General features: G+C 61.0%; 3 protein-coding genes and 12 non-coding genes across 15 annotated transcripts in view; 13 read left to right on the top strand and 2 right to left on the bottom strand.

Moving 5' to 3' along the window:
- LASP1 (LIM and SH3 protein 1) overlaps positions 1-1,084 on the bottom strand; it is a 28,659-nt gene extending 27,575 nt beyond the window's left edge. The window contains exon 1 of the mRNA XM_032202839.1: positions 957-1,084. Coding sequence (XP_032058730.1) covers positions 957-1,025 — 69 coding nt within the window. The 5' untranslated portion in view covers positions 1,026-1,084. The remainder of the gene's footprint in view (positions 1-956) is intronic.
- Positions 1,085-1,503: 419 nt separating this feature from the next.
- TRNAC-GCA lies at positions 1,504-1,575 on the top strand. Its single transcript has one exon. It is a non-coding gene; the product is annotated as a tRNA-Cys (tRNA).
- Positions 1,576-3,380: 1,805 nt separating this feature from the next.
- Positions 3,381-3,452, top strand: TRNAC-GCA. The gene has a single exon. It is a non-coding gene; the product is annotated as a tRNA-Cys (tRNA).
- A 261-nt stretch (positions 3,453-3,713) lies between these two features.
- RPL23 (ribosomal protein L23) lies at positions 3,714-5,876 on the top strand. Its single transcript, XM_032202683.1, has 5 exons — positions 3,714-3,793; positions 4,039-4,122; positions 4,387-4,515; positions 5,464-5,577; positions 5,748-5,876. The coding sequence occupies exons 1-5, from the start codon at positions 3,781-3,783 to the stop codon at positions 5,828-5,830; spliced, it is 423 nt and encodes a 140-aa protein (XP_032058574.1). The 5' UTR covers positions 3,714-3,780; the 3' UTR covers positions 5,831-5,876.
- On the top strand, positions 4,691-4,822 carry LOC116498627. The gene has a single exon (XR_004254191.1). It is a non-coding gene; the product is annotated as a small nucleolar RNA SNORA21 (small nucleolar RNA).
- Positions 5,877-7,272: 1,396 nt separating the features above from the next.
- TRNAC-GCA lies at positions 7,273-7,344 on the top strand. The gene has a single exon. It is a non-coding gene; the product is annotated as a tRNA-Cys (tRNA).
- Positions 7,345-7,607: 263 nt separating this feature from the next.
- TRNAC-GCA lies at positions 7,608-7,679 on the top strand. The gene has a single exon. It is a non-coding gene; the product is annotated as a tRNA-Cys (tRNA).
- Positions 7,680-8,236: 557 nt separating this feature from the next.
- On the top strand, positions 8,237-8,308 carry TRNAC-GCA. Its single transcript has one exon. It is a non-coding gene; the product is annotated as a tRNA-Cys (tRNA).
- A 375-nt stretch (positions 8,309-8,683) lies between these two features.
- Positions 8,684-8,755, top strand: TRNAC-GCA. Its single transcript has one exon. It is a non-coding gene; the product is annotated as a tRNA-Cys (tRNA).
- A 243-nt stretch (positions 8,756-8,998) lies between these two features.
- TRNAC-GCA lies at positions 8,999-9,070 on the top strand. The gene has a single exon. It is a non-coding gene; the product is annotated as a tRNA-Cys (tRNA).
- Positions 9,071-10,708: 1,638 nt separating this feature from the next.
- TRNAC-GCA lies at positions 10,709-10,780 on the top strand. Its single transcript has one exon. It is a non-coding gene; the product is annotated as a tRNA-Cys (tRNA).
- Positions 10,781-11,057: 277 nt separating this feature from the next.
- Positions 11,058-11,129, top strand: TRNAC-GCA. The gene has a single exon. It is a non-coding gene; the product is annotated as a tRNA-Cys (tRNA).
- A 233-nt stretch (positions 11,130-11,362) lies between these two features.
- Positions 11,363-11,434, top strand: TRNAC-GCA. Its single transcript has one exon. It is a non-coding gene; the product is annotated as a tRNA-Cys (tRNA).
- Positions 11,435-11,814: 380 nt separating this feature from the next.
- TRNAC-GCA lies at positions 11,815-11,886 on the top strand. The gene has a single exon. It is a non-coding gene; the product is annotated as a tRNA-Cys (tRNA).
- Positions 11,887-13,695: 1,809 nt separating this feature from the next.
- Positions 13,696-26,560, bottom strand: ITGA3 (integrin subunit alpha 3). Its single transcript, XM_032202906.1, has 25 exons — positions 26,391-26,560; positions 21,589-21,710; positions 21,403-21,485; positions 20,456-20,705; positions 20,054-20,137; positions 19,567-19,774; positions 19,119-19,312; positions 18,693-18,781; positions 18,412-18,548; positions 18,231-18,317; positions 18,063-18,130; positions 17,671-17,807; positions 17,376-17,522; positions 17,196-17,293; positions 16,914-17,079; positions 16,736-16,807; positions 16,547-16,626; positions 16,181-16,258; positions 15,977-16,079; positions 15,723-15,893; positions 15,505-15,618; positions 14,572-14,685; positions 14,355-14,453; positions 14,120-14,245; positions 13,696-13,848 (listed from the first exon to the last, which is right to left on the bottom strand). Exons 1-25 carry the CDS (start codon positions 26,558-26,560, stop codon positions 13,738-13,740), a joined length of 3,108 nt encoding a protein of 1,035 aa, XP_032058797.1. The 3' UTR covers positions 13,696-13,737.
- Positions 26,561-27,864: the final 1,304 nt, after the last annotated feature.

The raw sequence follows: 27,864 nt of genomic DNA, 5'->3' as shown, positions 1-27,864 counted from the left end.
ACGAGGACGCACATTACTCATGCCTTGATGGCAGAGCACAATTGCCAGCTCAGAAGTAGCACAGAAGCCAGAGGCTGCCTGCACAGGGAGAGGCGACGTGCCAGCCCCATTCCCTTCCAGTTATCCCCACCTCGGAGCCCCCCCCCGGGGACACTGGGCTGAGAGCGGAGCACGAAGCCCTTCCCAGCTCAAAGGGGGAGGGGGGGGGGGGCAACATCATCCCTGAAAAATGCGAGGAATAGGGTCTGCCGAGCTGAGGAATGTCGCCGCTGAGATCTTTGCATTCTTGGAGTTACTTTTTTTAGTCCCCGTCTCGGATGGTCCCAAAAGCCCGGGGCAGGAGGAGGAGGAGGAAGAAGAGGAGGAGGAGGAGGAGAGCAGCTCTGCTCACCAGGAGGGGGGTCCCGGGTTGGGGGGGGGCCACGGAGCCCCGTTGGCAGCCGGAGGACAGCGAGGGATCGAGGCTCGATCTCCTCTTCTTCCTCCTCCTCCTCTTCCTCCTCCAGGCTTAAGGCCAGACCCCGACAGCACCCAAGGTGGGGGGGGGGGGTTGTCGCGGTTAAAGCACCCCCACGGGGAACCCGGAGCCGGGAGGCAGCGAGCGGAACCGGAGACTTAAAATAAATAATTAAACAAATAAAAAATATGTATTTTTTTTAAAAAAAGCACATAAAATAGCAAAAAAATCCGGCGTTAACGCGAACCAGATGCGGCTCCCGGGGGGCAGCCCCCGCTGCCGCTCCCCACCCGGCCGGGACTGCACCCCCCGGACCCCCCCCCATCCAGATCGGACCCCCCCCATCCAGGTCGCCCCCTCCCCATCCAGGTCGCCCCCCCTTGATCCAGATCGCCCCCTCCCCGGTACCGGGAGCCCCGTGGGCGTCCAGCACGGAGCGTGGCTGAGCAAATACCCCCTCCGGGACCCCCCCCCTCTTGTGTCCCCCCCCCGTGCCCACCTTGTCGAGGCAGTTGACCTTCTCGGTGGGGTACACGATCTTCCCGCAGCGGGCGCAGTTGGGGTTCATGGCCGGGGCTCCGCTGCCGCCCGCCGCCGCCGCCGCTTCTGGGCCGCCGCCCGCGCCCCGCTCCGATAAATAGGGGGGGGGGGGGGGGGGGGACGGAACGGGAAAAGGGAGGGGGAAAAGCATGGGAGGGGTTTTTTTTGGGGGGGAGGGGGGGGGGCGGAGCGGTAGAGCGCGCCCACCCACGCGCGCGCCCCCCTCCCTGCGCGCGCGCGCGCGCACACGTGGCCTTGCACGCGCGCCCCCCCCCCCCAAAGTGAGCAAATCTGGGAGGGGGGGGGGCACGCGCGGCACCACCCCCCCCCACCACACACACCCCACGAGGGGGGCTCCCCGCGTGCACGCGCGTGGTGCGCGGCCCCTTTGCACGGGCGCCCACGCGCGCCCCCCCTTTGCCCCCCCCCGGGACCCCTGCGCGCCCCCCCCACGCGTGGGGACTCAGCACGCACTTAGAGCACGCGGGGAAGCCCCAGCGGCAGCCGGGGGTATAGCTCAGTGGTAGAGCATTTGACTGCAGATCAAGAGGTCCCTGGTTCAAATCCGGGTGCCCCCTCGAGAATTTGCTTTATTTTATTTTGCTTTATTTTATTTTATTTTGCTTTATTTTATTTTATTTTGCTTTATTTTATTTTATTTTATTTTATTTTATTTTATTTTATTTTATTTTATTTTGCTTTATTTTGCTTTATTTTATTTTGCTTTATTTTATTTTATTTTCACTTTACTTCATTTTTTCACTTTACTTCATTTTTTCACTTTACTTCATTTTTTCACTTTACTTCATTTTTTCACTTTACTTCATTTTTAAAAATTCTTCTTAGTTTTTAATTTTACTTCATTTTACTTTACTTCATTTTACTTTACTTCCTTTTACTTTACTTCATTTTACTTTATTTTATAAAATTCTTTTTAGTTTTTAATTTTACTTCCTTTTACTTCATTTTACTTCCACTCCCACACGCGTTTTCCCTCTCACCGTTTCGAGCACGGACACGCAGGGCGCAGCCGTGTGGCCCCCATGGGTGCCTCCCTGGGGTGCGTTGCAGAGCTTGGGGCCAGGCCGGCAGCATCAGATCCCGACCCCACAACCAAAGGCCGGGGCAGGGCAGGGCAGGGTAGGGCAGGGCAGGTCACTGTCCCTGCTCCTGTCCCTGCTCCCACCCAGGGGACAGCTGCACCCCAGATCCCCCCCTTATCTCATCCCAGAGCCTATCTCAAAAGAAGGAACCTCACGAAACCTCCCCGCAGGAGCCCTTTAATAACGCACACCCACACCAAACCCTCAGCTCTCTTCCCCCTTCTTCGTTTCAGGATGCGGCTTCAAATTGGTTTCCTTCACTTAAAAGCAGCTCACCCGCTCCTCTCGCAGGGCGCCCACTCCTTCCCTTTCTCGTACCTCACCCGGCACTTCCCACCCCCGCCAGCCGGCCTCCCACCCTTTCCTGGGCCATCTCGCCTTAAAATAAAGCACGTTTTCCTGCGCACCCAGCTCGCTGGGACGTCCCCGTGGGTGGTTTTTGCTCTCTCGGCTCGGGAGACGCCTCTGGGTGACAGACCCCGCTCGTCACCCGAGGGTTTTGGGAGGGCCTGCTCCCCACACGCCACAATTCGGCCCCACACGCCACAATTCGGCCTCACCCTGCCCGTGGTGAAGCTGCTGCTTCCCCAGGGCAGCCAAGGACGTGGCTCTGCCGGCTGCTGTCCCACCTACGGCTTGATTTAGTTTTGATTATTTTTTTTTTTGATTTATTTATTATTTTTCCAGAGCTGCATCTTGCGTCTGGCACCCTCGGCCCGGCCCCACGCGTCAGCTCGCCCTGGTGGGGTGGCTCTGGTGGTGGGTGGGAGCCGATGGCTTTTTGGGCTCGCAGAGCAGCACAGGGTGTTCGTGCTGGTACCCCAGGCGATGCTTTGGTACCTCCCTCATCACCAAAATCCGTGCGTTTCCCTTCAGCGACCCAATTTACGGCTGTTAAAACCTTTATTATTTCCCCTTATTTGCTCTCGAGCCATCAGGCTGCGTCCCCAGCCCTGCACAGAGCACTGGGGAGAGGTGGGACGCGGGGAGCTGCATGGCTTGTGCCTCCCCCCCGAAATTAAACGTGAAACCCCCCGAATAAATCAATTCCACATCGCCCCCAGGCACAAATCTTCGTGCTGTGGGCGAACGGTGCAGGGTTTAGCACAGCTGCCAGGGCTGGAAAATCCTCGTGGGGGCAAAATCCAGGGGAAACCAGACCCTGGGGGCTGCCCAGGGGAGTCCCGGGCCCCCCCTACTCCATTCCAGACCCCCCCTGCCCCATTTTTGCCCCCCTAAACCACGGGTAAAAGGGGCTCGGAGCAGTGCAGGGGCAGCGCGGGGGTATAGCTCAGTGGCAGAGCATTTGACTGCAGATCAAGAGGTCCCCGGTTCAAATCCGGGTGCCCCCTCTTTTCGCATCCCCTCCGTTAATTAATTTATTTACAGCCGCTTTCTTTCTATTATTATTTTTTTTCCCCTTTTTCAGCAACAAAAAAAAAAACAAAAAGAAAGATTTTCACCCCAAATCCCCCCCCTCCCCCCCCGCCTCGGTGCTCCCGGTACAGGCGCTGCGCCCCCGCCCGCCGCCTCTAGGGGGCGCCCACGTGCCGCACCCTGCACGTGACACCCCCCCCCTCCACGTGACACTCCACCTCCACGTGATCCCGGGAGGGGAGGGGGCGGTGCCGCCCCATATCCCGGCGTGCCCCGCGCCCCTCCCTCTCTTCCGGCGCCAAGATGTCGAAGCGAGGTGAGGCGGGAGCAGGGCCGGGGCCCCATCCGCCGCCATCCGGCTCCATCCGCAGCTCCCGGGGCCGGTGCCGGGTCGGGGGGATCCCGAGGGGATCCCGAGGGGATCCCGGAGCCATCCCGGAGCGCCGCTGGGCCCGGGGATGCGGCCGGGAGCTCGGATCCCGGAGGAGGCCGCAGCCGGTGCCTGAGCCCCGGCGGCCCCGCGTAGGCCGCGGCGGCCTCACGCCTGTTCTCTGCCCGCAGGACGCGGAGGTTCCTCCGGAGCCAAGTTCCGCATCTCCCTCGGTCTGCCCGTGGGCGCCGTCATCAACTGCGCGGACAACACGGGTGAGCGGGGCCTGGGCCTGCTGATGGGGGGTCAGGGAGGGGGAACCGGGGTCAGGGAGGGGCTGTGTGGGCCCAAAACGCGGTTCTCCCCCTCCCCTAAACGCTGGGTCTTGCTGTGTTTTAATTAAGTCGTTGTGGGAGGGCCATGCAGTGGCATTGCTTTGGTGCAGCCGGTGCTGTGAGCTGCAGTCGGTGTTTTGATAGGGTCCTGCAGGGGAGGTGGTGCTGTGCAGCGTGGTTGATGCTGAGCTTTTCTCTCCACAGGCGCCAAGAACCTGTACATCATCTCCGTGAAGGGCATCAAGGGGCGCCTGAACAGGCTGCCGGCTGCTGGTGTGGGTGACATGGTCATGGCGACCGTCAAGAAGGGCAAGCCAGAGCTGAGGAAGAAGGGTGAGTGTGGAGAACGGGCACTGTGCCTGCAGAGCGCTTCTCAGCCTGAGCTGCAGCACCTCTGAGAGGCGTCCCTGTGAGCAGGGGGCTGCAGGCCTTCCCCTGCAGGGCACTGGGAGTCCTGGCCTTGCACGGCTGCAGGAGGCAGGTGCCCGCTGTCTGGAGCGCTCGCTCCACCCTTCTAAAAAGCACTTGTTGGGTCTGCGTCCAGTGGCTCAGTGAGTTGTCGTGGAAGGGCAGAGAAAAGCATCGCTTTTGGGTGAAGTGGCAGCTCGTGCTGTTTATTTCAATCAGTGGTGTGACAAACTCTGGGAGATTGCTGCTGTCCTGGTGGGGAAGGAAAGGCTTCTTGCTGAGTGTTGTCTCTAAACTGAGAGATTTAGAAATAAATGTGAAAAACATTGACTTTTGGAAATAGAGATGTAGTTGTCAGCTTTAAGCATACTGTTGTCTTCAAGATAGCTTCCTTTATAACCAAGGAAAACACCACAGGCTATAAGATGTGAGACATGATGGCAGCTGACACTTTCTCCTTTTGTAACTGAGGTATGACTAAAACCCTTACATTTACACCCATGTCTTGAGATGAACTCGAAGCTTCATTTCAGTACAGCCAATGAGTTGACAGTTCTCTGTTAGCAAAGAGGTGAAGTTCATATCAGATTTCCCAAGTTCTGTAAATATGCAATTGTTGCAGCTGATCAGAACTGATCAGAGTGGAAAAAATGCTACCTCATACAGGTGGTTTTTAAAAAAAAAAAAAACTAAATTGGGTAGAATAAATCAGGAGTTTACCCCAATGGCAATGTTGTAATTCGGCTCCCTGGTGAGGTAGCATAGATAGGGGATGTTTGGGGTTAAATGCTGCAGCAGAATTGCTCCTCTGGGGTGTCTGGTGCTGAGCAGGGTGCTCAGGGTCCTGAGTTTCCTGCCCCTTTCCCTCTGCAGTGCACCCAGCAGTGGTCATTCGGCAGCGGAAATCCTACCGGAGGAAAGACGGCGTGTTCCTGTACTTCGAGGACAACGCAGGAGTGATCGTCAACAATAAAGGGGAGATGAAAGGTACGGCCGGGAACCCTCCTGGCAGAGCTCGGCCAGCCTGGGCAGAAAGTCCTGGATTCTCCTCAGATTTGAGAGCGCAGCCAGGCTGACCTGCTGTTGGGGCAGGATGTCCCTTGTACCGTCACCCTGCAGGGCTCTCTAACGCGCTGTCTTGTCTCTCTCCTTGCCAGGTTCTGCAATCACAGGCCCCGTGGCTAAGGAGTGCGCGGATCTGTGGCCCAGGATAGCCTCCAACGCAGGGAGCATTGCGTGAACGCGCTCACCTTTGCTGAGATGAAATAAAAAGTACTTGTACCAAACGCAGAGTGTCTGTCTTGCCATTGCTAAGCTTGAACTACACTCCTGTGCTGGGCATGATGGTGTTAAAACAATCTTACTGCAGGTCTGGGGAGCCTTTTCCACAACTTTGCATGCAGGACAGGGGGCCTGGTGGGTTACGATCCGGTGCTCAGCCTCTTTTGAGGTGGGTTGTTGTGTACTGGAACTTCTGCATCCAGAGGGTGCCTGCCCTGGAAGGACAGAGCTCCCCCAGCACCGACTGAATTCATCCAACATGGATAAAAACAGAGAGCTCCTTTGGAAACTGTTCTATAAAAACCATTTGTTCCAGAAAAACAATTTGGAAACTGTTCTATAAAAACTGGGTGTAAGAAACCTTCCCGAACGGGCAGTTTTAACTGTTTAAGTCTGATTCTGTGTGGGGAAAATTCCTGCTCAGGTCAAACTGTGCCCAGCAGGCTGAGAAACGCTTCCTCAGACCTTGCTGACGACAGCGCAAGGACACAGTGAGCCCACTGTTGCTGGCTGAGGTCGTGGCTGCAGTTTGTGCCTCAAAACCTTGACCAGTGGTGAAACAGCCTTGGGGGGGTCACTGGCTAACTGCCACTTTGGGGGGGGACCCAAAGGGGCTCTGTGTGGGTTGTGGGGCGTTGCCTGGTGCTGTAAGAGCTCCGTCAGCGATTAGAAATCACTTAGGATGTTCTCTGGCTGAGGAAGAGCCGTGAGCGTGTTTCTGGAGCTAAATGCTGTGCTTGAGGAAGTGACAAAAAAGGTTGGATGTTTTGTGGTGTTTAGGCCAACATCTTGTGGCCTAAAATTAGGTTTTTAGACATTTCTGCTGGGAAGTGACAGCATTCAGTTCCCCTGATGGTGCTGGAGCTGTAGGTGAGGCTGTGGGGAGAGCTGCAGGCACCTGCTGAGAAACAAACACTAAAATCCAGGCGTTCTCCCTCAATCTATCTTTCAACAGGCTGATTTACCAAGACTTTCTCCTAGGTAGCACACTGCCCGGCTGGAAGGCGGAGGCGAGGCTCCAGGTGTTGGCATTTCCTTTTCCTGCAGCCTCCCTGCGAGGTTTGGGTGCCCGGCTGGCAGGGCAGGCCCCGAGCACACACAGGCTGTGTTTTTGAGGTGGGTGCTCCCAAATGTTGGGTTTTCCTCCTCTGTCATGGGGTTGCTGTAAGGGAAAGCCGAGTGGGAAGCGGTCGGCGTGTCCGTGTCCCCCAGGAGCCTGCGAGCAGGAGTGGTGCGAGGCCAGGAGGAGGCCAAGGAGAGAGGGAAGTCCACGGGGAGCCCAAGGGGAGGATGAATTCAGCAGGAGCCGCGCTGGAGGTGCTGCAAACAAAAGCTCTGGAATGCAGCAGGGCTGCCCCAACTGCAGCCACAAGGAGCTTCCCAGGCAGGTGTTACCCAGGTGGGGGTATAGCTCAGGGGTAGAGCATTTGACTGCAGATCAAGAGGTCCCCGGTTCAAATCCGGGTGCCCCCTCCCCTTTTTCTCCTCTTTTTGACCCCAAAAGGTCCATTTGGGGCTTCTCAGTTGCCAGCTTTCCCCTGAGCTCTCTGCAGGGAACGTCCTCTGGCAGATGCCACCAAGATTGCTGAGAGGAGAGGACCGGCACCACGGATGCTGTGAGTAGAGAGATGAGTTTATCCTTAAATGGTGCTTTCTGTGCTGGGAATACTTCACTGAATTGTGCTGGAATTGTTTGGAATGAGCAGAAAAATCCCATCCAGGAGGGGGCTGCCACAGGGGGTATAGCTCAGTGGCAGAGCATTTGACTGCAGATCAAGAGGTCCCTGGTTCAACTCCAGGTGCCCCCTGGGGGTGTCCCTCTCCTCAGAGTTTTTAAGGGGTCACAAGAACTGTAACAAGCGAAGGTTTGCAGTTTCATCTTCTCATAATGCTGAAAAATGCCTCAGTTTAGGGGACGTTTCTGGAATTGTCTTTCCAGTAGGGATTTTTCTGGTCTCCGAAGGGCTCCACCTAACACAAGGTCTTGGAGAGGAGCTCACCTTCCTCTTTCTTGTTTTTCACGTTAACAGAAACCTTAGAATGGTGGCCAAAACTAAAAACCACGAGGTAGTGCTTCTCTCTGCTAAGTTACAGAGCAGTAAACCAACACAGAGTAAAATCAGAAGAGGAAGCAGGCGTCACTGGAGAGGGATTGGGGAGATTGCCTGGTAGGGAACAGAGAACCAGAGAGCGTGTCCTCTGAGGGAGGTTGGGGTCTCGGTATCTTGGCCCCTGTTAAGCTTGGATTAAAATCTCCCACAGCAGGATTTGCTGCATTTGACTCCTACTGGGGACAGGTAGAAAAATAGGGGAAGAACTTGGTTTAAACTGGTGTTTTATTTGTGTGTGCAGCCAGCCAGAGGGAGGGGGTATAGCTCAGTGGTAGAGCATTTGACTGCAGATCAAGAGGTCCCTGGTTCAACTCCAGGTGCCCCCTTTTTTCATGAAAATAAACGGGTTTTCATCACCTTTAACTTCCTTACGCTTTGCCCAAAGGGCTGGTCTCTGAACTTGCATATCCAAGACACCCAGCACTCACCTGAAGATGTGTGGCCCAGGTCCCTCTCCTTGGTGGTGACTACCCAAAGCTGGTGGCTGCTGAACCCTGGGAGTTGTTCTGATCAAGGAGGAAACTTTTGGCAGCTCAGGGCTGTGTAAGTACACTGTGTTCATCTGTGATTGTGACTGAACTCGCTTTATCAGGTATGGTAAGGTCCAAAGGAGCCTGGCACATAAAAAAAAGGAGCAGAAACTATACTGCTCTCTGTATTTGTGTTTTTTTTTTCTGCTCCTTGTCTGGGTGTGAAGCCAAGGGGGTATAGCTCAGTGGTAGAGCATTTGACTGCAGATCAAGAGGTCCCTGGTTCAACTCCAGGTGCCCCCTTGCAATGGTGCTTTTTTCCTTTTTTAAGGAAAAAATGAACTCCCCACTTTTAGAAGCTGTGTGTTTCTGCATTGCTCAGAGGAGTGGGCTCTGAACTTGCATATTTAAGACACCGAGCAACTGCCAGAAAACGTATGGCCCAAATCAATACCCTTGCCTGTGAGAAAGCAAAGGGGTACACGAAGTGCCTGTGCCATGGAATTAGCTCCTTTTTTTCCACTCCCCAGGCAGATACGAAGCCAAGGGGGTATAGCTCAGTGGCAGAGCATTTGACTGCAGATCAAGAGGTCCCTGGTTCAACTCCAGGTGCCCCCTCTCTTTACCTCCTTTTCCAACCTTTCTTCTTTGTGGACAGAATAGGGAGAGAGCATCTTATGCTTCCCATGCTAGAAACCACTCCGTGTCCTTTCACCAGGAAGAAAACTGACATTTTTCCCCTTTGTTTTTGCTGAAGAAGGCATGGAAAAGCCAACAAGGTGCTGGTTTTGCAGTGGTGGGATGCAATTCTAGGCTTTCCTGTCCCAGTAATTGCCATTAAGGATGGAGTATGCACTAACCACGGGGTCTTTTTTAAAAATCTGGACCTCCCCTGCAGCGTTTATTGCAGGAAAATGGGGTCGGTGCTGCAGGAATCAGCCCAGAACTGATCCCAAAAGGGAGCAGCCACAGCCGGGCGCTGCCTCCCCGCAGGGGTCTCGAACCCGGCCCCTCGGGCCCCGCGGGCGGCCGCGCTCCCCCTGCGCCACGCCCCGGGGCTGCGGCCGCGCCTTGGGGGGCCGCGCGTGGCTCCGGGGCAGGGCGCGGGGCTGGGAGCCCAAAGGACCCCGGTTCGAGGCCCAACAAGGGCGGAACCCACCCCGGGGGGAGGTCAGGGGGAGCTCCTACGGTGCTCGGTGCTGCGGGCAGGCGGCTCCCCGTGTGTTTCGGCTCTGTGGGGGGCGCCCCTTTATTTACCTGCGGTGCTGCTCGGAAAGATTTTGGGTTTCTTCCCTTGGGGGGGGGGAACGGGGAACCGTGAGGGGGGGGCAGCGGCCCCTGCTCCGCCACCCTCCTCCTCCCGCCATCTTGGCGGCGCGGCGGAAGTGACGTCATCACGCGGCGGTGAGGAGAGAGGGCGGAGGTCGGGGCCGGGGATGGAGGTCGGGGCCGGGGGCTGCGCCCTGAGGGCCGGGACCGTGACCCGGTACCGGGCTCCGGTAACCGTCAGCCACCCCCTTACCTGCCTCAGGAGCCTCTTTCGGGTGGGATCCGGCCGGTACCGGGCTCTGGAGCGGGGCTGGGGGGGGGGGGGGCCCGGCCGTTAACGGGTGTTGGGTGAGGTGGGCCCGGCACCGGGTGTATGGGCCTGTGGGGTGGGGGCGGGCACAGCTCGGTCTCCGCACCTACAGCTCGTTATCCCCGCTTATAATTAATTATCCCTTGGCTTCATTACCTTAATTACACGCCCCGGCGCTCCCTGCCTGTGGCGCGTTACCTCTGGGGTGAATTATTTTACCCTGTAGCCTTTGATGTCTGCCCGGTGCTAAATAAAACGTTTGTGCTCGTCCTCACAGGGCCCGGCCCGGCTGGAAGGCGGCGGCGAGGCTCCGGGTGTCGGCGTCTCCCTTCCCTGCAGCCTCTGGACAGTCAGCGAGGAAGGCAGCGAGGCCGCAGGCAGCACCGGAGCTGCTCCCTGCAAGGTTTGGGTGAGGCCCTGAGCACACAGGGGCACGGCCGAGCGCCTTCGGAGGCCTCCTGAGGTGGGTGCTTCCAGGTGGTGTGTTTTTCTCCCCTGTCGTGAGGTGCTGTAAGGGAAAGCAGAGTGGGGAGTGGTTGGCGTGTCCCCCAGGAGCCTGTGAGCGAGGCCTGGGGCTGGTGAGGCCAGGAGGAGGCCAAGGAGAGGGAATTCCTGCGGGAGCCGTGTCGCAGGTGCTGTGAGCACAAGGCCTGGAATGCAGCAGGTGCTGCCCAGGTGGGGGTATAGCTCAGGGGTAGAGCATTTGACTGCAGATCAAGAGGTCCCCGGTTCAAATCCGGGTGCCCCCTCCCCTTTTTCTCCTCTTTTTGACCCCAAAAGGTCCATCTGGGGCTTCTCAGTTGCCAGCTTTCCCCTGGACTCACTGCAGGGAACGTCCTCTGGCAGACGTGGAGGTAGCCAGGCATCAAGAAGAAGACTGCCAAGAGAAAGAGGAGCGGCACCATGAAGGTTGTGAGCAGAGAGGTATTTCTGTCAGTGTTTTTAGTGCTGGGAGTACTTCACTAAATCGTGCTGGAATTGTTTGGAATGAGCAGAAAATTTCCAGCTGTGGAGAAGGCTGCCACAGGGGGTATAGCTCAGTGGTAGAGCATTTGACTGCAGATCAAGAGGTCCCCGGTTCAACTCCAGGTGCCCCCTCTTTTTATTGTGCTTTTTCAGCCTGCTTTTGGCCCAGGAAAGCTCAGGGCTTCTGCTCTGAGTAGCTCTGTGCTGTTTTTGTGTAAGTTTGTGATTTTTCTCTAGTAACTCTTTGCAGAAATTACATCCATTGCCCTGTCCAGGCTGCTGCCAAGTTAATGAATCTTAACCCGTGGTCAGACACTGGCTGTGTGTAAGTGCTTTTAAAACCACCTCATGAAAGGGGTGTTTCAGGGGGTATAGCTCAGTGGCAGAGCATTTGACTGCAGATCAAGAGGTCCCTGGTTCAACTCCAGGTGCCCCCTAAGGATTGTGCTTTTTTCAGGAATAAGGACGAGGCGTTTGCCTCATTTTTAGATCCTGGGAGCTACTGTTTGGCCAAAGGGCTGGTCTCTGAACCAAACCCAAACCCCAAATTAATCTAAAAACTCAGCCCAATTCGTATGCGTGTCAGTGACCAAGCAAAGGCACGATGCTGCCTTCTGGGCTGTAGGAGTCGTGGTTTTGATCAGCCCAGAGACCTCAGTGCTTCCACGCTTTGTCTCCTGTCTGGATGCTCTGAATACGCTTTGGTGTGCATTTTAATACGAAGGAGGCTGTCAAATAAATTAAGAAAATCTACCCAGTGGGCATAAAATCTGGGCTCTGTATTTTTTTTCCTGCGCCTTTCTGGTTGCAAACCCAAGGGGGTATAGCTCAGTGGCAGAGCATTTGACTGCAGATCAAGAGGTCCCTGGTTCAACTCCAGGTGCCCCCTCTTTTACCTCCTTTTCCAACCTTTCTTCTTTGTGGACAGAATAGGGAGAGACCTTCTTAGGTTTCCCATTTCAGAAACCACTCCGTGTTCTTTTACCAGGAAGAAAAATGACTTTTTTTCCCCTTTTTTGTCCCTATAGAAACCTCCACTCCCCCTGTGTGCCTTTTAATGTTTCTCCCAGGTTGTGCCCCGCGTGTTTCGGGTTTTTGCAGGCATTAAATCCTCGCTGGCAGCCCACAGCAGCCGCCTTTCCCCATAACCCCAAAGCGGGGGAATCCCCTCCACCAACCCCAAAGTGTGGTGGGGGGAAATGCCCCAAATAACCCAAACAGGAGCAAACCCCCCCCCCCACCCCCAAATAATCCCAACCTGGGAGGAGCCCCCCCCAAAACCCCACCTAGGGCATTGACACCCCCCCACTTCATTGGGACCATTTTTCCCCTGGGCCTCCTTTTTCCCCATTCCCTATACTTTTACCCCAGAAGCCCCCTGCCCCCCCCCAATTTCCCAAAAGAGCATCTCCCCCTCCCTCTCCCTTTTCCCACCACCCCAAACTTCTCTGTCCCCCCCCCATGGACCAGACACGAGGTTACAAATCCCAAAGCGAGGCTTTATTGGGCCCCACCAAGGGGGGGGGGGGGGGAGAAACATTTATGGGCTGGGAGGGGGTCACAGAGCCCCCCCAGCCCCCAGTACCAACCCCGTTCCGGGGCTCAACACGCACAAGAGACACGGAATAACTTAACCCCAGCTCCATCCACTGGGGGGGGGGACACAGAGGAACCCCCCCTCCGGGGGGCTACAACTGAGGGGGGGGCAGCACCTCCCCAGCAGGAAAAGGCAGAAAAGGGGGGGGGGTGAAGGTGCAGAGTGAGCCCCCCCCCAGGACTGCTTGAGGCAGGGGGAGAAGGCACGAGCCCCCCCCAGCCCCACAGAGCACAAAGCTGGGGGGGGGCACAGCGCAAAAGAAGAATTTTGGGGGGGGGGGGCAAGGACGTGCCCCCAGCTGGAGACCCATGGGGGGGGGGAGGAGTGTCTGCACAGGCCCCCAGGGGCAGAAGGCACTCAGTGGGGGGAGGATGTGGTGTGTGGGGGGACAGATTTTGCTTGGGGGGGGGTTGTTGTGTGTGTCCCCCCCCCCAAAGCGTGCAAAGCCAGCGCCGGGGGGGGGGAAACAGGGAGCGAGGGGCTTGTGCAAAGTAAACCCAAGAAGTCCAGGCACTCCCCAAGAGCTGGGGGGGGGTAAAATTTGGGAGGGGGGGGTCAGTAGTACTTGTCTGGCTCCTGCCAGTTGGTCACCCAGTGCTTTTTGGGGCGGGGGGGGGCCAGGAGGCCGGGGGCGGGGGGGTGGTGGCGGCGCTGCTCCTGCCGGATCCTCACGGCGTGGTACTTGGGCATCACCCGGTAGTAGCGAGTCCGCTGGAAGAAGTCGCACTGAGGGGGGGGAATTTAAAAAAAAAATATTAAAAAAAAATTAAATTATTAAAAAAATAAAATTGGGGGGGGGAAAGGGGTCAGCGAGGGGCTGGAAGAGGGAGAGGAGACGGCGGAGAGAGGCTGCGGAGGCAGAGCGGAGCCCCCAGCCTCCAGTGCTGGAGGGGGGGAAGATTTGGGGGGGTTCTGGGGGGGCTGCGTGGAGCCCCCCCACCCTCAAAGCCCCCCTCCGCGCCCTGCAGGGAAGAGCGGAGAAGCTGGAGAAGAGGAGGAAGATGAGGAAGAAGAGGAAGAGGAGGATGGCCGCAGCCACCCCGGGGGTGCGGGGGCATTACCGGGCGGGCGGCGCGGGTGCTGGGGGGGAGTGACGGGGGAAGGGGGGGGGGGCGCAGCGGGGTGGCTCCCCCCCCCCCCGGGCTAGTAGTCATCCGTCAGCCGCTCGGTTTCCGACGGCTGGATCCGCATCTCCGCCTTCTGGCCCTTGGCTTCGTACATGGCCCGCGTGCTGGCCCGACGGAAGAAACCGCACTGCGGGGAGGAGGGCGACACGGCTCAGGGTACCTGCAGACCCCAGAGGGGGGGCCACACACAACCAGGTAGCCCCCCCACCCAAAAAAAAGAAAAAAAAAAAAAGGACCAGGGGGTGCCGCGGCACCGGGTGATTTCGGCTCCCCGAATATTTGGTGGCGGGAGCAGCTCGCACGGGTCCGTCCCGCGAGATGAAGCCACGGGGGTGATGCACGGCTCCTCCACCCCCTTTATAAAAAGGGGGGGGGGTCCCGGGTGCGCCCCCCCTCACCTTCCACAGCAGCAGGATGATCAGCCCCAGCAGCAGCAGCCCGGCCGCCACGGCCACCAGCACCAGCCAGAGCGCGATCTCAGCCGGCTGCTCCTCCGTCAGCTCCGAGTCCACGTCCACGGAAAACTGGGAGAAACCCCCCCCAAAAAAAAAAAAAAACATAAAAAACTCAATTGGGGCGGGGTGGGGGGAAGCTCCCAGTGCTCCCAGTACCCCCCCCAGGGCGAGGACTCACCCGCACTGTGTGGTTTTTCATGCTGATGCTGGGGACGTGGGTGCGGAGGAAGAGCGTGGCCGTGCCGTCCACCTTCACCCGGTCGAAGTCGCTGTAATCCTAAGGGGGGGGTGCAAGGATTTTTTTTTGGGGGGGGAATTAGGGCAGGGGACGGCGCCAGGGGGTTGAAAACCCCGAGGACTCGGTGCTGGGGGGCTGTGGGGGGGGGGGCACTGACCTCGATGAAGGTGCTGTTCCACACCCGGGCGCGCACGCGGAAGGTGGTGGGGCGCTGGGGGGCGAGCAGGGGGCACTCGAACCAGACGCAGCGAGCGGTGCCCTGGGAGCAGCTCTGGGGTTGGGGGGGGACATGGGGGGGACACAGGGGTGCTCAGTGGGGGGCACAGTGCCACAGACCCCAAGTGGGTATGGGGGGGGTGGGTGGGACTGCGGCGGGGTGGGCGCTGTGCACAGTTTGGGGTCACCGCAGGCACACACGTGTGGTTTGGGGTCACCACAGTTTGGGGTCACCGTGTGCAGTTTGGGGTTACTACACGCACACATGCGCAGTTTGGGGTCACCACACATGCCGTTTGGGGTCACCATGCACAAGCACATGCAGTTTGGGGTCACCACGTGCACAATTTAGGGTCCCTGTACACACACATACGCAGTTTGGGGTCACCACATGCAGAATTTGGGGTCACTGTACATACACACGTGCAGTTTGGGGTCACTGTGTGCACAGTTTGGGGTCACCATACACACACATGCAGTTTGGGGTCACTACACATGCACAGTTTGGGGTTACAGCAGGCACACGTGTGGTTTGGGGTCAGCACACATGCAGTTTGAGGTCAGCCTGTGAACAGTTTGGGGTCACTGTACGCACACACGTGCACTTTGGGGTCACCATACATGCAATTTGGGGTCACTGTATGCACACACGTGCAGATTGGGGTCACCACGTGCACAGTTTGGGGTCACTACACACACACACGGATGTGGTTTGGGGTCACCACATGTGCAGTTTGGGGTCACTGTATACACACACGTGCAGTTTGGGGTCACTGTGTGCACTTTGGGGTCACCACCTGCACACACCCAGCTGCACACAGAGCACCCCCCCCCCTTCCCCTGCACCCACAGCCCCCCCACAGCCCCCGCTCACCAGCAGCACCTCCGACTTTGCCTTCTTGGCTGTGGCCAGGGTCAGGGGGGGCTCCACGGGCTCGGCCGCCCCCAGCTCCCGCCTGCGCCGCGGGGGGGTCCCGTCCTCCAGCAGCTGCACAAAACCCCCCAAAAAAAACCCACAAACCCCCCGCATCAGAGCCCGCTTTGACATCTCCATCCGGGAGGGGGGCCGAGGGGTGGGATGAGGCCACCGACCGTGAGGTTGAGGGGGTTGATGACCCCCCCGGGGGGCCGGCAGGAGCCGTTGCCGTCGGTGAGGATCTCGGTGGGGTACAGGAGCCACTTCCCGTTGGGGACCTCGTAGGGCCACTCGAAACCCAGCAGGATGGTGCCCAAATCGCCCAGCGCCTCGCCCTTGGTGGACACCTGCGGGGCACGGGTGGCACCGGGGGATGGAGCTGTCCTATCACCCGACCCAAAATGTGCGTTTTTTCCCCCAAAAATCTCACCTGGAAGTCAAAGGCGAGGGCGCTGCCCACGTCCTGCTCGCTGCGCATCGCCGACTCGCCCACCACCACCCCGCTGAAGTGCGACTGGGCGTGCGAGGGGGCTCTGGGGACACAGGGGGGACACACGGGGGGTGTGAGGGAGCACCCCCGGGGTGGATTTGGGATGGGGATGAGGTGGGGGGGACAAGGGGGGGCTGCGCTCACACGGTCAGCGAGGACTGGATGCTGTAATCCACCAGCAGCTTGGCCAGCACGGGCTGCAGGTCGTCCTGGGTGCTCTGCCTGCCAAAACCGTGCCGGGGGGCGGTCAGCAGTGTGGGGAGCCCCCCCTGCAATGCCCCCAGATTTGGGGTTCCCCATCCTGCCCAAAGAGCCCCCCCAAACCCCTTCCTGGAGTGCTGACCCCACGACACCGGTGCCACCAAGCCCAGGAGAAGCCCTCCCCCATCCCTCCCAGCTCCTTTTTCCAGGGCCATCCACCACGGGGGGGTCTCCACCAAGCCCAGGAGAAGCCCCCCCCGTCCCCCCCAGCACCTTTTTCCCCCCCACACACATCCCAGGGACACTCACGTGGAGAGGTCGAGCCAGACCAGCACTTCCCTCGTGTCCAGCGCCATGCTGTTCACCTCGAAGGTGATGAGCAGCTCCACCTGCAACACCCAGGGCCGTGGAGCAGCCACGAGGACCCCCCCCCAAAGACCCCAGCCCGGGTTTGGAGAGGTTTGGGGGGGTGGGATACGAGGTGGGGGGGACGCTCACCCTCTGGTTCTTCTTGAAGGGGTTGCCCAGCTCGCACAGCACCGTCTCCTCCACGGAGGTGCAGGCACCGCTCTGCGGAGGAAAAAAAAGAAAAACACAAAAACAGGCTCAGGACCCCCCCCAGACCCAAAACCCTTGAGCTTTCCACCCCCCCCAGGATGCGAGGACGGCCCCGTACCGGGCGGACGGAGGAGAAGAGCAGGTTGGGGGGCACGGTGACGTTGAGCTGGGCTTCGTGGGCGTCCTCGCCGTTGGAGTCGGTGGTGGGCACGTTGGTGATGTTCACGCCCAGGTGGAGCTTGCGCAGGTCCCGGCTGTACTGCAGCACCTGCGTCCCGTTCAGCCTGCGGACACCAAACTCAGTAGGCACACAGGGGGGCCACCAACCCCCCCAAAACATCCCAGGTGGGACGGGGAACCCGGCACGGTCCAGGATTGGTGCTGGGACCCCGGTGCTCACCTGGGCAGGGACTGATTCTGCTCGTTGACGAAGGCGCTCTGCAGCTGCAGGTTGCTGTAGCACTTGTTGTCGGAGCCACACTCCTTCTGGAACTCGATCTGGGGGACGGGGACATCCCCATGTCACGCCCCGTGCCCCCCTGGTCCCGTCCCCGTAGCCCGGTGGGCGCGGGCAGCCCACCTTGGTCTCGTTCTCGTGGGACTGGTCCTGGTTGAGGACTGGGAAGGCGTCGAGGGAGTGGGGACCCAGCTTGAATTCCCTGGGCTTCTCCACCAGCGAGTAGTTCATGGAGAGCACGATGGGGTGCAGCTTGTCCCGGATATTCTCCTGCAGGGAGAGGGACGGAGCGGGGGGGGTCAACAAATCGCAGCAAAGCCCCGCCGTGAGACCCTAAAAACCCCACGGCCAACACATTTCCACCTCTCCTCCCCTCCTGCTCCCCCCTGTCCCCTCTGGCTCCAGCCCGCGCGCTCACCAGCAGCAGCAGCTCCTTGGATTCGCAGCGGGTGTCGGGCATGGCGAAAACGCCGCGGTAGGTGGCCGAGGACGTCCCCAAAAACCTCACCCTGGGCGGGTGCCGCTCCTTGTCCGCCTCCAGGACGTACTCCAGGGCTGCGAGGGGAGCGGAGCCGAGCCGTGGGTGCCCCCTTGCACGCGCACGACGCCTCCAGCACCACCCTTGGGTGCACGCACACCCCCTGCGCACCCCCCCCACGTACCAGCACGGGTGTTTTAGTGCGTGCAACACCCCCAAAACCCCTCCCCAAAATACACGTGCGTGCACACGCTCCCCTCCAGGCACCTTTTCTGCACACCTCCTTGCACAAACACGCGTGCCCCCCCGTGCGCACCCCCCCGTGCACTCACTGATCTGCTCCTTGTACTTGGGGCTGCCAGCGCTCTGGTTGTAGGAGAAGCAGACGGTCACCGTGATGCTGGGGGGGGGGGGGAAAAAAAGGGGTGGATGAGCAGAGCCCCCCCCCCCGGCACCGTGCCACCACCCCGGTGCCTGCCGTGCCCGGGGGGGGGGCTCACCAGGAGCTGGGCGTGCAGCGGGCGGGATCCACCTTGCTGGGGGTGACGGTGAAGGTTTTGTCCAGGATGTTGAGCACGGGGCGAGCCCTGGGGGGGGGGGAGCAGGGGGCTGCTTGAGCATCCCAAATCGCTGGCTCCCGTACATGTCCAGTCCCCCCACCCCCCTCTGCGCCCCTACTACCTGAGCAGGGCCACCCTCTCCTCCAAGCTGCCCACCAGGAGGTCGGGGTAGGAGTTGCCGTCCACGTCCATGCCCCCGCTGAGCGAGTACCCGAAGGTTTTCATGCTGGCGGGGCCCAGGTCCGAGCCGCTGACCACCTTGGGGAAGGAACCGGGGGGGGGCACCGGCACCCCATCAACCCCACGGATTTGGGGGTCGAGCCCCCTGCGTCCCAGCCTGGGGGACGGGATGCTCAAAGGCAGCCCTGAGCTCCCTTTTTATTTTTTTGGGGGGGTCCGTACCTGGCTGGGTCTGTCCCGCAGCCCCCCAGCGCTGCTGTGGTAGATGTAGACCTTGCCCGCCCCCTCGAACGGAGCCCCCACGGCGATGTCTGGGGGGGGGGGGGGGAAGAGGGGTCAGCCCCTCCGATGTGGGGTAGGGGCTGCCACAAAGCGCCTTGAAACATCCTCACCCCCCTCTTTAATTCCCTCCCCGTGCCCAATTCCCACCCAGCCCCTCCAGAACCTCCCCCCCCCAAAAAAAAACAACACAAGACACCCCCACCCACAGTGCCCCCATCCCCTTCTGCTCACCCCCAACCCCTCCGGAGCCCCCCAACCTCCCTCACCACCCCCCGAAGCGGGACCTCCCCATACCACAGGACCCCCGCACGTCCCCATAAATGGCCCCAGTGCCCCCCCAGCCTGGTGCCCCCCCCGTCCCCTCACCCTGGAAGCCGTCCTGGTTGATGTCCCCGATGCTGGCGATGGTGAAGCCGAAGGCGGAGTAGCTGGGGCCGGTGAGCTTCTGGCTGTAGCTGGGCTGGAAGCCCCCCGCCTCGTTCATGTAGACGTAGACGGCTCCCCCCACCTCATCCTTGCGCTGGAAGTAGTAGGGGGCTCCCACCACCAGGTCCTGCCACCTGTGGGGACAAAGGGACTGGGATACGGGACGGTGTCACCCCCCCCATACCCCTAACACCCCCCCATGGTGAAGAAGAAGCCCCTCCAAAAGGGTTCAGAAGCCGCAGCAAGACGCCTCTCCCCAAAAAGACCCCAAAACCCAGGAACCCAAAGCAGCACCCCCAACGCCGTGAGCTACAGAAACGCCTCAGATCCTTGGGGGCTGCCCCGAGACGGACCCCAAAACACCCCCCCACCCCCCAGAAGGTCTCACCCGTCGTTATTGAGGTCCGCCAGGGCCACGGCGCTGCCGAAGTAGGAGCCGACCTGGTGGCCCTGCAGCACGAGGCTCTTCTCCAGCGTGTTCTGGGGGCTGGTGCTCAGCAGGTACACGGCGCCCGTGTGCTGGTACCGGGGGGCCCCCGCCACCACCGTCACCGCGTCCTTCTGCAGCACGCCGCTGCCCACCTCCGCCGTGTACCCTGCGGCCAAAACCCGTCGTCGGCCACCCCAAAATCCCAGACGCCCTCCCCACCCCAACCCCGTGATGCCCACCCCACCCCGGCCCCCCTCGCGCCATCCCTGGGGTCTCCAAGCCCCCCTAGACCCCACGGTGCTGTAGGAACCCCCACGATTCCCCCCTCTTCCAGGCACCAAACCAAACCCCAACCCCAAAGCAAACCAAACCTCAACCCCAAACCCCCTCCAGCCCCACGAGGAACCCAGGGGACCCCCACACCGCCCCCCACATTGCCCCCCACCTATGTAGGTGTTGCCGTTTTTCTCATTGGGGTAGGAGAAGTCGTGCAGATCCCACGTCTCCCGCATCAGCATGTAGTTGGTACCTGCAACGGGACGGGGTGGGGGTGATCAGGGGGCACCCTCTCCCCTCGCACGCCCGCGAGCGAGCGCGTGCACGGCCGTGCGTGCGTGCAAACGCGCGCGGAGATGCTTCCGTGCAGCGGTGCAGAGACACGCACACGATGCACCTTGAACAAGCACGTGCAGCTCAGCGCACGCGTGCAACTTTGCACAAGCACAATTTTGCACAAGGATGTGCACGCTCAGCCCCCCCGTGCGGGGACGCCACGAGGGAATGCGCTCACGGGAACGCACGAGGAGATCCTCGCACGTCTCCAACCCCCCCCCCCAGCCCCGTGCACCTTGCCAGTTGTAGGCGCCGGGCGCCCCGAAATAAACGATGTTGGAGGTGAAGCCGGCGCTGGCGCCCATCTGGCACATGCCGGTCTCCTCCGCGTCCACGTTGGAGTTGCACATCTCGTTGTGGTAGGTCTGCCACTCGTCGCTCAGGTTGAGGCGCAGGTCGTTGCCCCGCACGTAGCAGCGCCCCACCATGCGCCTCTGGTCCTCGCTGCCCGACCACAGCACCCGGGTGTAGCGGTGGGCGCAAGCCTGTAGGGATAACCCTAAAAATGAGCCTGGGGGGGGGGGGGGCAGGGGGTTCCTCCCCAAGCTTTGGGGGGGCGTCCTGGTTTGGTATAGGGTCGTGGGGTGTTGATGTATGGGCAGCGCGGTGCCCCCGGTGCGCCATGGCAGAAGGATGGGGAAGGTGGTGGGGGGAGCACCCAGCTGCTGCCCCCCCCTGCCCTAAACCCTGGGGGTGAGCATCAGCCCGGTGCACCCCAAGGGGCTGGGGGGCTGGGTGCTGGCACCCAAACCAGGGGGATGGGGGGAGGTGATGGGGAGCCCCCGCAGCGGGGTTCTGCAGCATCTCCTGTGCCAGCGGGGGGGGGGGGGGCACGGTTTGGGATGCAGGAATCCCCCCCCCCCAAACACTACAACTCCCAGCACACTCTGCCACAGCAAGCAGCCTGCCCCCAAGCCCCCTTCTACTGCACTGCATGCTGGGAGCTGTAGTCCCAGCCCCACAACCCCCCCCAAAAAAAAATCCCAATGCACCCCAATATACCCAGCGGGCACCCCACCAGCTCCCGGGGGCCCCCAGCTCTTGCTCCCCCCCCACAACCACGCCCCAGTTGTACCCATTTCCCACCACAGGGCTGGAACTGGGTTCGTGTGTGTGCAGGGAAATGGGGGTGCACATCATTTATTTATTTTTTTTGGGGGGGGGGAAATGGGGTGCACTCACCAGCACCCTCCCCGCCGGCTGCCGCTGGCTGGCCACCGTCACCCCCAGCCACATGTCCTCGATGATGTACTTGTCCGGCTCGCCTGGCCGAGGGAAAATCAGCGTAATAAAAAGTGGGGGACCCCCCCCCATGGAAGGGGAGGCTTTAGGGGGGTGTCCCGGGGTGGTTTTGGGGCGCTCACATACTCTTGAGCTCGATGTCGAGCCGCTGGCAGTCGCCGGTGGAGGCGGAGAGGGGGCAGGCGTAGACGGCGCCCGTCCTGGTGCCGTTCTGGGGGTCCTTGTCTCGGGGAGCCCCGACCAGCAATCTGGGGGGGGGGGGGCACAGCAGGGGGTTTGGGGGGGGCTGGAGGTGGTAACGGGGCAGGGGGCACCGAAAACCCCAAAGTTTGGGAACAAAGAGGACGCGGGAACGCAGGGCGCCCTCCTTTGCGCCCCCAAATTCCCATCTGACCCCCCCCCCTCAGCATACGGGGGAACAGCTTGCGGCCCCCCCAGCCTGGCAGACAACCCCTTAGGAAAGGGGGAAGCCAAGGGGGGGCCCCATTTGGGTAAACAGCCGCAGCCCCCCCCCCTCTCAGCCACGGCACCACAGCTGCGTCCCATCCGACAGCCTCGCCGCGCCCCCCCCCCCGGCACTGCCAGCCCAGGAATGCTGCGATAAACACAGCCCAGCCGGGGAGGGGGGGGGGGACACCAGCACACACAACCCCCCCCCAAAGCTCCCCAAGCCCAGCCCTTGCTTGCATGAGCCTGAGCTCGTCCCACCCCATGCGGGGGTCCCGGGGGGTGCTTTTGGGGTGACTCAGCCCCCCCACTGCGGTGCCATGCTGGGGGGGGGCACATTGGCATGCCACAGGATGGATGATGTGTGGTTAATAATAATGCAGAATAAAAGGGCCCCCCCAAGCCCATCAGTGCCTAGGGAGGGGGGACACGGGGGTACCTGGGGGGGGGGGACTTGGGGGACAGCAGGAGGACGAGGGGGGGGGGCTGCGGAAAGGCCAGGCCTTTCCGCCGGGAAGCCCCGAGGACAATGGCGAGGAGGAGGCACGGCCGTGGGTGCCAGGGCAGGAAACGGCGTCCCTGAGCCCATGGTGGGGGGGGGGACATATCCACGAGGGGGGGGGACAGACAGCGGTGCCCAGGTGCCCAGCGCATCCCATGGGGGCACCGGTGCACCGAGCCGGCCCGTTCTCAGCATCCCCCCCCCCCAATGGCCATCCTGAGCAGATGGGGATGAATTTTTAATTTTTATATAATTTTTTTTTTTTTTTTTGGGGGTGGGGGGTGACAGGAAAAGGGGCACGTGGCCCCCCCCCAAAAAAAGCTGGCACCGCAGCCGGCAGCGCGGGCGCGTCCGGGCTGAGTCAAAGCCCAAGCGCAGGAGGAATGCGGGGCCCCAGGCGGCCCCGGCCCCGGCACGCCGGGACAGGCACCGAGCCAGTGGGATCGGGGGGGGGGGAATAAAAAAAAAATTAAAAAAAAATTGGGGGGGGGAAGCTGCTCAGCTGCAGAATCCACCCCAAAAAAAAAAAAGGGATGGAAATGGGGTTGGGGGGCAGAGCATCCTTCCTGGGATGCTCCGTCCCCTGGGGACCCAGAGGGTGGGGGGGTGTTTTAAGGAGCTTGGAGCCCTCATTTCTGCCCCCCCCCCACATTATTTTGGGAAGGGGGGGGTTGAAATAACAGGAGGGCACCTCTGCCCGCTGCTCACCTCCGAGGAAGTGACTCAGGGCTGTGAGTCAGGGAGCCCAGGAGGCTCCTGCCAGCACTGTGCCCCTCCTGGGGGGGGCACTGACACCCCCCCCCCCCCAAAAAAAAAAAGAGGGGGGGGGGGGCAAAAAGCCAGCCCCCTGCCTCCAGCCCAGGCTCCCCTATAGCCGCCAGGGAAATGCTCAGAGCTGGGGGGGGGCCTGAGGATGCTGAGGGCTTTGGAGCCCCCCCCCCCCCCCAAAAAAAAAGGGGAGGGGGGAGGGGGCACGGGGCTGGTTGTGGCAGCAAAAATAAAGAGAAAAAAAAAAAAAAGGGGGGGTCCCAGCCCAAGCGGGGGCCGGGATGGGGCTGAGCCAAGGCCTCGTGCTCGTCCTTTCCAGCCCATGGAGCAAGCTCGGGGGGGGGGGAATTGCTGGGGGGGGGGGGGATGGAGGAATGCTGGAGGCCGTGCCCCCTCCTAATCCGCCCTGGAGGATGAAGGGGGGGCCCCTTCAGACCCCACACCACAGCACCAACACCCCGGGGGGGGGGATCGGAGCCATATGGGGCTGAGCTCGGCCCCAAAGGGCTCAGCTCCCCGCTTGCCCCCCCCCCAAAAAAAAAGCTGGCTATGTGCCATATACCCCTCCATATCCCCCCCCCCCAAAAGCCTTGCTACTCAGGGCCAACCCCAAATCCCCCCCCCCATCACCCCATCCCCACCTCTGGTGCTGTTACGGGAGCATCAGGAAGGAGGGGGGGCTTTTAACCCCCCCCCCCCCCCAAAAAAAAAGCCCTGCTCAGCCAAATCTGCTGATGCAGGCAGCACAGAGGAGGCGGGCGAGGGGGGGGGGGGGGGGGGGGCAGCGGCTTCAGCCCCTGCCAAGGCGCCGCAGCCCCCGGCAGCTCCCGACAGGCCCCGGCTGGTGTGTGTGGGGGGGAGGGGTTGGAGGAGGGGGGGGAGGAAAAAAAAAATTAAAATAAATAAATAAATAAATTAAAATTAAAAAATTAAAAAATTGAAAAATTGAAAAATTGAAAAATTAAAAAATTAAAAAATTAAAAAATTAAAAAATTAAAAAATTAAAAAATTAAAAAATTAAAAAATTAAAAAATTAAAAAATTAAAAAATTAAAAAATTAAAAAATTAAAAAATTAAAAAATTGGAGAATTTCCACCCCCCCCCCCCCGGCTGCCAGCTGGGAGCTGCTGCTGGAGGCTCTGCCCCCCCCCCACTCCCTCAGGAGGGAAACTGAGGCACGGGGGGGGGCAAATAGAGGGGCTGCCTTATCCCCCCCCCCCATTTCTCCGTGCCTCAGTTTCCCCGTGTTGTTCAGGCCCCCCCCCCCCCACTCCGAGCCGTGTGAGCTGTGCTAACGAGGGAGCTGTGTTAATTAACCCCGCTAACGAGGGAGCTGTGCGGTTATCGCTGATAACGCCTCCACCTGGCCCCAGGAGCAAACAAACCTCAGCCGGGGGGGGGGGAACAAGGATCAAACCCCCCCCCCTCAGCCACCTCTGTGGGTATGGGGACACCGCGGGGGTCCCCCCTGGCTGCCCCCCCTCCCAATATAGGGTCCCCTAAGGATCAGTGGGGGTCTGCTGAAGGGGACGACGGGGGGCAGAGCACCCCGAAATTTTGCTGTGGGGGGGGGGGAATGGGGCAGGAAGCGTCGTCCCCCCCCCTTCCTGTCCCCACCCTGCACACACCTGCACTTTGGAGCCAGCAAAGGGCACGGCTGGGGAGCCAACGCCCCGGTGCTACCCGGTGCCGGGGGGGGAGGGGGTTTGGGGTGCCCCCCACCCTAATAAAGGGCTGTGCCCCCCCCCACACACACCGCAGACACCCCAGGAGGAAGGGGGTGGCTGTCACCCCGCTGTCACCCCAACCACGCCGAGCAAAGGTCGGATCCTGCTGGGGGGGGGGGGGGGCAGCAGGAAGGTGGCACCCCCCCGATCAGGGGGTGGTTCTCAGGTTTGGGGTATTTCGCTCAAGTTGTAGGTTTCTGTAGGTTTCCTCCCCAAAACCTGCCCGCACTCGCCCCGAACGCCGCGGGGAAGCGGAGACGCGCGCCCGGCATCCCGCAGCCCCCTCCTCGCTCCCAAGGGGGGTGGCAAAGCACCCCCCCCCCAAGGGCTTCAAAGCACCCCCCCCACATTAGGATTTCACCCCCCAAACCTCAGGGGACCCCAAAAATGGGCTCCAGACCCAAGATGAGGGACCCCATTGGGGTCAAAGCGGCAGCCACCGACACCGCACGAAGCCGCTCTGCCCCCACGTCCCCCCCCCCACCTCACTTTTAGGGACCCCCCCCAGGGACCCCCACCTGTCCCACTCTCCTGGGACAGCAACAGGGCCACCCTATAGCGGGTGAGAGCCTAAATGCATCCCTGGCATGCGGAGCACGCGCCCCAGCTGCTCCGCCACCGGTGTCCCCCCACCCCAAAAAAAAATATTATAGGGTACAGGGAGCCCCTGGGTGCCACCCTATGGGTGCCCCTAGGCGAGGAAAACCTAAATCATGCTGGCTGCCTGCCCCCAAATGCCTGCAGCAAGGGGGCTGCCAGCAGGAGGGATTTGGGGATGGGTTTGGGGTTTTAGGGTTAGGGTTTGGGGACGGGTTTGGGATTTAGGGTTAGGGTTTGGGGTCGGATTTAGGGTTTGTTTGGGGTGCATTGGATAAAAGGGGGCTGCTGGGGGCTGAGCTATGGGGAATTGCAGCTCGTGGGTTCCCGCAGCGGGATGGGACCCGGTGCTGCTCCCTATGGGGTGGGGGGGGTCAGGGAGGGGGCCGCAGGTAGGGTTGGGGAGGGGAGGGGGCAGCCTCTGCCCCATAGCACCGGGATGGGGCAGCAGTGGGTGCTCAGCACCCCAGGGTGCTGGTGGGACCGGGACACCCCCACCCTAACGAGCACAAAGCCACGGGGGGGGGCAGACAACCCCCTTTTTTTTTGGGGGGGGGGGTACATTTTTAGTCCCCCCACCCCTCCCAACTTCCCCTAATCTCAACGCTCTGCCCCCCCCCAACACCTGAACCCTCCCCCAAACCACCCCAACCCCCCCCCAGACCCCAAAATCTCTGCACCCCACTCCCCCTTCCCCCCCCCCCTTCGCACCTAGCCCCCCCCCAACACCTCCCCCACCCCCCCAGGCCCCCCCGGGAACCCCCAAAACCCCCTCGGGGACCTCCCCCAGGTGCACCCCAACCCCCCCACACCCCCCCAGACCCCCACCCCTACCCCCCCCCCATATAGAGCTGCCCCCCCCAGGGTCCCCCCCCCCCCCCACTCACAGGTACCGCTCCTGCCGCTCGCTCTGCCGGTGCAGCGCCACGGAGAAGCCGAAGAAGCCGCTGCGGGCGGCGCCCTCCTTCAGCACCGGGAAAACGGTGTCGAGGTTAAAGGCGGCGGCGGCGGGGAGCAGCAGGGCGCCCAGCACCAGCACCCCGGGGGGCCGCGCCATGGCCCCCCCCCCCGCCCCCCCCAAAAATAAAAAAAAATAATAAAAAAAATAGGAAGCGGCCCCGGGATTCGAACCCGCGACCCCCCGGACCCCGACCCCCCGCTCCCGCCGCCGCGCACGGTGCCGGTGCGCTGCGGGCGCGCGGGGCGGGGCAGGGCGGGGGCGTGGTCAGGAGGGGCGCGCGCGCGCGCCCTTCCGGGCGCTCCCCTTAAAGGGGCCGCGCGCCCCCCTCCTCCTCCTCCTCCTCCTCCTCCCGGTACCTGCAGGGGGGGCACGGCGCATGCGCGAGGGTGGGGCGCGCGGGCACGGGGCGGGGCGCGGGGGGGGTGGGGAGGGCGCGCACCTGGGTGTGCAAGGGGGTGTGCAAAGGGGGGCTGCTGGAGTGCACCTGGGTGTGCACACGCGTGTGCAAGGGGTCACCCAAACCAGGATGCAGCTGGGCGTGCACACGCGTGTGCAAGGGGGAGGTGTACTGGCGTGCAACTGGGTGTGTGCACGTGTGCAAGCAGCACCTGTACCAGCGTGCACCTGGGTGTGCGTGCATGTGCAAGAAGCAACTGTAGTGCCGTGCACCTGGGCGTGCACACGCTTGTGCAAGCAGTCGCCAATATCGGGATGCATCTGGACGTGCACACACGTGTGCAAGTGAACACCTATACTGGCATGCACCTGGGCGTGCACACATGTGCAAGCAGCCAGCAATACTGGCATGCACCTGGGCGTGCACACGCTTGTGCAAGCAGTCGCCCATACCAGGATGCACCTGGGCGTGCATACACGTGTGCAAGTGAACACCTACACCCGCTAGCACCTGGGCGTGCACACACGTGTGCAAGTGGCCAGCCGTAGCAGAATGCACCTGGGCGTGCACACGTGTGCAAACACACAGCTACACCGGCATGCACTTGGGTGTGCAAGCAGCCAGCCATACAGACACACACGTGTGCAAGCAGCCACCCACCCAAGCACCCACCTGGGTGTGCACACGCTTGTGCAATCGCACGCCTGTGCATGCACCCCCCCATGGGACCCGCCCAGGCTGAGCCCTCCAAGTCAGGACCCGTCCCCCCCCCCCAGGATAAGCCCCCTCCGGGCAGCACCAGGACCACCAACGCTGGGACCCCCCCGGGAGTGGGGACCCCCCCCAACCCCCAGCCTGGCCACAGGGCAGGAGCAGCAAAATTATGGGGTGGGGGCACCAAAATTATGGGGTGGGGGCACCCCTCCCTCCTCCCCCCCCCTCAAGGGTCCTGGGGGCTCCGCCACAGCTTCAAGGCTGGGGGGAAACTGAGGCAGGAGGGGTT

This window comes from Aythya fuligula, chromosome 24 (assembly GCF_009819795.1).
Source record: "Aythya fuligula isolate bAytFul2 chromosome 24, bAytFul2.pri, whole genome shotgun sequence".
Classification (NCBI taxonomy): domain Eukaryota; kingdom Metazoa; phylum Chordata; class Aves; order Anseriformes; family Anatidae; genus Aythya; species Aythya fuligula.
The sequence above is the reverse complement of the archived record's forward strand: the minus strand, read 5'-3'. Positions and strand labels throughout refer to the sequence as shown.

Bases quoted from the DNA above. Each gene is read 5' to 3' on its own strand.
- RPL23 (XM_032202683.1), top strand. The intron at 4,123-4,386 runs GTGAGCGGGGCC...TTCTCTCCACAG, and splicing joins CAACTGCGCGGACAACACGG to GCGCCAAGAACCTGTACATC. The intron at 4,516-5,463 runs GTGAGTGTGGAG...TTCCCTCTGCAG, and splicing joins GCCAGAGCTGAGGAAGAAGG to TGCACCCAGCAGTGGTCATT.
- ITGA3 (XM_032202906.1), bottom strand. From the start codon at position 26,560: ATGGCGCGGCCCCCCGGGGTGCTGGTGCTGGGCGCCCTGCTGCTCCCC. The intron at 20,706-21,402 runs GTGAGTGCACCC...TTATCCCTACAG, and splicing joins AGCCGGCGGGGAGGGTGCTG to GCTTGCGCCCACCGCTACAC. The intron at 16,627-16,735 runs GTGAGCGTCCCC...TGGGTGTTGCAG, and splicing joins CCTTCAAGAAGAACCAGAGG to GTGGAGCTGCTCATCACCTT.